The sequence below is a fragment of the Oncorhynchus nerka genome, linkage group LG4, assembly GCF_034236695.1.
Source record: "Oncorhynchus nerka isolate Pitt River linkage group LG4, Oner_Uvic_2.0, whole genome shotgun sequence".
Classification (NCBI taxonomy): Eukaryota; Metazoa; Chordata; class Actinopteri; order Salmoniformes; family Salmonidae; genus Oncorhynchus; species Oncorhynchus nerka.
In genome coordinates this window covers 44,695,194-44,702,288 of record NC_088399.1, presented here as the reverse complement: position 1 = coordinate 44,702,288, position 7,095 = coordinate 44,695,194, and the positions used below count along the sequence as shown (strand labels likewise).

General features: G+C 42.1%; 1 protein-coding gene across 5 annotated transcripts in view; it reads left to right on the top strand.

Annotated features, from left to right (window-relative positions):
• Positions 1-5,931: 5,931 nt before the first annotated feature.
• Positions 5,932-7,095, top strand: part of LOC115126130 (exportin-7-like) — a 31,247-nt gene continuing 30,083 nt past the window's right edge. For all 5 annotated transcript variants that reach the window (XM_065017566.1, XM_065017563.1, XM_065017564.1 and 2 more), the window contains exon 1: positions 5,932-6,037. In XM_065017566.1, the coding sequence (XP_064873638.1) occupies positions 5,945-6,037 (93 nt within the window). In that variant the 5' untranslated portion in view covers positions 5,932-5,944. The remainder of the gene's footprint in view (positions 6,038-7,095) is intronic.

Sequence of the window (7,095 nt, the reverse complement as noted above, 5' to 3'; positions counted from 1 at the left end):
TCCCCCTCCCCATCTCCCACAGGAGTGGAGAGGGGGGAGTTGGGACGGTTTTATGACTCTTAACAACCGGTCATAAACAGTTTGCAGAAAAGGACTCCTTTTGGTCTCTAGTATTGGAAGACTGAAATCTCCTTTGCTACAGAGAGACTCTTGTTGCCAAAAACGTTTTCTAAAAAAAGTAAACGTTAGAACATTATTCCTGACATCCAAATGTTTGGAATGATTAGTGGGGGTCTAAAGAATAATCATGTCATATTATTATTTTGTGATGTCATTAAGGATGGTATAATGAAATAAGAGTAACTCTGAAAGTGGACATGTTCTATTTATCAAGTTTACATCTAAATGTAGTATAAAATATATGATTAAGTATGAGAGTACTTTTGTGAAGATAGCAATGTGATTTTATTATTTTAATGAAATAATTGTTTTATATAAACCTTTTCTCAGTCAGTAACCATGCCCAAGTGAGCACAGACATTGTGTCGGTATGATGGACGATCAACAATGTTTCTCTTGCTGCGGGTGATTTCTTGATCCACCTCTATGCAGACAACACCATTCTGTATACATCTGGCCCTTCTTTGGACACTGTGTTAACAAACCTCCAAACAAGCTTCAATGCCATACAACATTCCTTCCGTGGCCTCCAACTGCTCTTAAATGCTAGTAAAACGAAATGCACGCTTTTCAACCGATCGCTGCCCACACCCACTAGTCTGAGCGGTTCTGACTTAGAATATGTGAACATCTACAAATACCTAGGTGTCTGGCTAGATTGTAAACTCTCCTTCCAGACTCATATTAAGCATCTCCAATCCAAAATTAAATCTAGAATTGGCTTCCTATTTCGCAACAAAGCTTTCTTCACTCACGCTGCCAAACATACCCTAGTAAAACTGACTATCCTACCGATCCTTGACTTCGGCGATGTCATTTACAAAATAGCCTCCAACACTCTAGGACGAACTGAAACACTATCTGAAGAAGAAAATGTAGAAATGCCAGAAGGATGAGTGCCAATAGGAAGGGGGTGGTTGAGAGAATACCAAGAGTGTGTAAAGCTGTCATCAAAGCAAAGGGTGGCTACTTTGAAGAATCTCAAATATAAAATATACATTTTTTTTTTTAAATGTTGGTTACTACATGATTCCGTATGTGTTATTTCACAGTTTTGATGTCTCCACTGTTATTCTACAATGTAGAAAATAGTAAAAAATTAAGAAAAACCCTTGAATGAGTAGGTGTGTCCAAACCTTTGACTGGTACTGTACATTTTTCCACCAGCAGTCTTAGATCGACAATGTCAAAAGCCGCACTGAAGTCAAACAAAACAGCCCCGACCGTATTTTTATCATCAATTTCTTTCAGCCAATCATCAGTAATTTGTGTAAGTGCTGTGCTTGTTGAATATCCTTCCCTATAAACATGCTGAAAGTCAGTTGTCAATTTGTTTACTGTAAAATAGCATTGAATCTGGTCAAACACAATTTTTTCCAAAAGGTAACTAAGGGTTGGTAACAGGCTGATTGGTCGGCTATTTGAGACAGTGAAGGGGGCTTTACTGTTCTTAGGTAGCGGAATTACTTTTACTTCCCTCCAAGCCTGGGGGCACACACTTTCTAGTAGGATTCAATTGAAAATGTGGCAATATCGTCCGCTATTATCTTCAGTAATTTGACCTTGTATTCCTACCACTGTATCATCAAAGGTATTATCTAAGTGAGTTTCAGAGATATTCAGAATATGAATGCCATCTGTTACTAGCAAATTATTGTTTTCAGGGACCTTGTTTCTTCAGCTACATATGTTAACGTGAGCTATTTTGAGCACTTTTCTTCCAGGATGCTTACTTGTTTTCATTGCTTTACTGGGAAGCTTAGCAGAAGTAGATATGCTCATGTTATTTATGTTAGTGCAGGGTGAACTGCACACAGTGGACTTCCTCCTAGGGCACACCGCCTCAGTGCTAACAGTATAAATCTGATTCATAGGCACATGATTACTACATACAATAGCTGTAGGATCAACAGAGGCATTCAGGGCAGTTAGAGTGACATAAATTAGTTTACTTACATTGTGTCTACCAATGCCCCTGGTGTAATGTACATTGGCTGAAGCATTATGACAACTCTGCGTCACAATGGTAGGGATTAGCTGAGCTGGGCTTTGGGTCATTGATAAGTCATTGTCTTAACGTAGCCTTATAATGCTGTGAAAGGATCCAGGAACCCAAATGATTTGGGTGGATCCCATCCTCCTTAAAAAACGTGTTTTGTTACCAAAAGGTATCCAAATGATCAACAAAAGTTACAATCATTGAGCTGCAATAATCACGAAGCCAGTTGTGAAGAGAAATAATCCTGCTAAAGCGTTCAATGCCACGATTCAGAGAGGGCACAGGGCCAGATATGATGGGTCTTTTGTTAGTGTCTAGCAGAGAGTCAATCAGCTCTTTAAAATCCAGTTTCAACTGTTCAGAGCTGCCTTCATAATGTTATTAAAACTCACACAAACTACATTTACATTTACATTTAAGTCATTTAGCAGACGCTCTTATCCAGAGCGACTTACAAATTGGTGCGTTCACCTTAAGACATCCAGTGGAACAGCCACTTTACAATAGTGCATCTAAATCTTTTAAGGGGGGGTGAGAAGGATTACTTTATCCTATCCTAGGTATTCCTGAAAGAGGTGGGGTTTCAGGTGTCTCCGGAAGGTGGTGATTGACTCCGCTGTCCTGGCGTCGTGAGGGAGTTTGTTCCACCATTGGGGGGCCAGAGCAGCGAACAGTTTTGACTGGGCTGCGCGGGAACTGTACTTCCTCAGTGGTAGGGAGGCGAGCAGGCCAGAGGTGGATGAACGCAGTGCCCTTGTTTGGGTGTAGGGCCTGATCAGAGCCTGGAGGTACTGAGGTGCCGTTCCCCTCACAGCTCCGTGAGGCAAGCACCATGGTCTTGTAGCGGATGCGAGCTTCAACTGGAAGCCAGTGGAGAGAGCGGAGGAGCGGGGTGACGTGAGAGAACTTGGGAAGGTTGAACACCAGACGGGCTGCGGCGTTCTGGATGAGTTGTAGGGGTTTAATGGCACAGGCAGGAGCCCAGCCAACAGCGAGTTGCAGTAATCCAGACGGGAGATGACAAGTGCCTGGATTAGGACCTGCGCTGCTTCCTGTGTGAGGCAGGGTCGTACTCTGCGGATGTTGTAGAGCATGAACCTACAAGAACGGGCCACCGCCTTGATGTTAGTTGAGAACGACAGGGTGTTGTCCAGGATCACGCCAAGGTTCTTAGCGCTCTGGGAGGAGGACACAATGGAGTTGTCAACCGTGATGGCGAGATCATGGAACGGGCAGTCCTTCCCCGGGAGGAAGAGCAGCTCCGTCTTGCCGAGGTTCAGCTTGAGGTGGTGATCCGTCATCCACACTGATATGTCTGCCAGACATGCAGAGATGCGATTCGCCACCTGCATTCTGCATGGACTACAATAGAATCGATTTCCATGTCCTGACGTAGTACAATCGGGAGCAGCTTAGTAATGTAATTTACTCAAGCTCCGGTATAGGACATTTTTTAATATACTGTATGTCAATGTAAATGTATATTCTGCCAGTATCGATGTGTCGGTGTGTGCTAAGTTGAGGGTCTTAAATTAAAGTGATAGAACCAATGTGAAGCACTAAGGACTGTCATTCTAAATTTGGGGGGGATAATTTATCAATAGTTATAATTATGATTTGGAAATGCGAGGCTTCTTGAGACAGAGCTATGCCCCTAAAATGTGAGGAGAGACACTAGATTTTAGCTTGGGCTAACCTTGCCCCAATCTCATTCTTATCAATGTTGGTGTGGAACTGTTATAACATGTGTTCTCTCTCTTCCCTGTGAAAGTCAATATGCATGTGCCCTAGACCAAATTCGGAAGATATCTAGAGACGTAGAGAAAATTGTCAATGCAAAAAAAAAAATCCCCACAACCAGACTGGATGCCTGCAACTTGGTTGGAATTCCTGTTTGGAAGTTGGGGATCCTAAGTTGCAAAATGGGCTGCAGCGTGTTTTTTTTTCTTAGTTTGTCCGAATTGTGATATTTAACATGCTGTGTGTGTGTGTGTGTGTGTGTATTTTGATCAATTCACTCCCGGTAATAGAAGTATAACCTTTATTATGATAATAATATTAGCATACTAATTGGATTGTACAACCAAGAATGAAGGGTTTGAAATGATGAAGTGTTTGGGTTTCTGTGATGATTTCCCTTACTGAAATAGAAATATGATATACAAGCTAAAATCTAAATGCTTACATTGAAATGGTATGATTATTTTCACACAAGTGATAAGAGGATGGAATGCGATGGCCATTTTTATGTTTGTGCTTTTCTGATAACACATTTCTGTGCTCTGTTTGTGCTTTTCTATAAACCAATTTCTGTGTTTGTGCAAATCTTCCCTGCAATTTAATATTGACATTGAGTGCCCCTGTTTAAGTATTTTCACAACACTATATAAGGCCCACAGTTATCAGAGCAAAAACCAAGCCATGAGGTCAAAGGAATTGTCTGTAGAGCTCCGAGGCAGGATTGTGTCGAGGCACAGATTTGGGGAAGGGTACCAAAGCATTTCTGCAGCATTGAAGTTCCCCTAGAACACAGTGGCCATTCTTAAATTGAAAAAGTTTGGAACCACCAATACTCTTCCTAGAGCTGTCTGCCCAGGCGAAATGAGCAATCGGGGAGAAGGGCCTTGGTCAACAAGATGACCAAGAACCCGATGGTCACTGACAGAGCGCTAGAGTTCTACTGTGGAGATGGGAGAACCTTCCAGAAGGACAACCATCTCTGCAGCACTCAACCAAACAGGCCTCTAAATATTACTATTAATCTACTCTATTTCTTGAACTGCATTATTGTTTAAGGGGTTGTAAAGTAAGCATTTCACAGTAAGGTCTACACCTATTGTATTCTGTGCATGTGACAAATATGATTTGATCTTTCTCCCTCCCCAACCAGTCTCCTGCTGCAGACAGGTTAGGTCAGACTGTGACTGGACAACACCAGGGTATACCTCTCATCTCACCAGCAGACCTTCCCATTGAGACATGATGACATTTACAATATATTATCCTGTAGTCATAAAGCAGGCACTTTTTATTATGTTTTTTCAACCAAACGATTCAACCATAGACTGTTAGAGGGGGGTGTCATCTGGTGGTAAAACATGGAACTGTCCTAGAAATCCATATTCATGAGAATGGCCCTGGCATGACCTCACTGAGAATCGTCTTTTAGGCCTACTGGTCCATCTGTGATCATGTAAACGTGTAACAGAGGTGATCGACTTGAGTAACGTTAGCTGAGACCTGAGGACTTGTTTTGGCTCCCCAATGGTTCACTAAGCGAATGCACAGGTTTTGGTTTAGGGGGTTATGTGCTTTTTTTTGGAACCTGGAGACCCAAGTTCAAATCCTGTCAGTCACATTGGGCCTGTAACTCAGCTGGATATCTGCAAGAATAATTAGGTCAAAATGTGGTGTAGTGTAAAAGTAGTTTGAAACCAGCCTTCCATGATGTGTGACCACATGAGACCTGAAGACTTCTGTTGGCTCATCTAGACTGTGAAACAAAGCATTATTAAAGAAAGCAAAGGTTTACAACATGTATGTCCCCAATCCCCAAAGCAGACACATAGGACAGGAAGACCACATATTTAACCGTATTTAACTACTGTTTAGCAAGCAGTGCCACACTCATAAACCTTTATATAGTGTTTGATTAAACTAATTTCAGAACAAAAAATAACGCAATTAAGCAGTTTCCCTTTAAGAGCCAGGTAAACAAAGAGCGGGGTTTGCTTTATGTGAGCGGTATTTTATTTTACGGATTTTAAAATTCTGTAAAGTTGCACCGGGCAACTTTCGTAAGGATTGCGCGACTCGCGAGCGTAAATGCTTACTGAATGTGAAAATCTGCGCGCATGCACTTTGTTAGGGGGAGTGAGAGAGGAGCATGAATGGAGCAAAATGGCGGATCATGTGCAGGTAACCACAGCTTTATGTTTTTGTAGTATATAAATCCACAATAACTATTTGAATGAGCTGTAATATATATTTCGATACATTATTTGATATATAGAGTGAATGCATCCATTAAGCAGTCGCCATACAGGTTGTGTGGGATATATGTATAGGATGCGGGCTGCAGTGTTGACTTGTGGCCTGTCATCGTGTTACGTTAACTTTCGCCGTTTAGCTAGCTAACTACCTAGAGATGCGGACAGAACACATGTTTGTTTATGAAAGAGGACGGTTTCAACTGGGCGATTGTATCGCTTGTACCGGCTAGTTACTGTGTCTTATATCTTGCCTATTTAAGGAAGTAACGCCAAACAAACCCTTCAACAGATATGTTCAATGGGTAGGCCTATCTGCTAGCTAGGAGAAGATGGAGGGGGGCTAACTTGCTACAGTAACGCTAGCTAAGTTGTTAGCTAGCACTAATTGGTTAGCAACTCAAGACCGCATTCGCCGCTCTGAACTAAAATGTATCTAATGTGCAAATGTAATTGTTGGATTGTGATTGGCTTGCTTGGTCAGACCTCAATGTTGTGCTATTGGTTAGCGAAGGAGTTGGCTGTTGCTAGCTTACAAGCAGCACAATACATTTCTCCCGCGCTACCCCTTTCGAAATATCATTGCGTTTTTACACGCTGTGAGCAGCAATGTCGCTAGCTCGACAGCTCGTGCATCGTTGTTATTTGGCTACTTAAACCACACCGTGCACATTATGCAACCAGAACAATGTTCCATTGCGAAACTGACATGCATAGTTAGCTAGCATAGCATTAGCAAATCAACTAACGTTAACGTTAGCCAGCTTTCCAGCCAATTCTACATAGCTAGCATTCCAGCTACAAGCTAGCTATGTCGAGCTGTCATGTGGGCACCTTGTACCATTGACATTCGGTAGCACTTACAGCTGTCACCTCAAGCAATGAATACATAAAACTACATTGAAAAATGTTTACCTGTAAATGTACAGCATTATACTGGCACCGGAGTTGCCAGCTTAATAGGTAGCCTGGTGGTTAGAGCGTTGG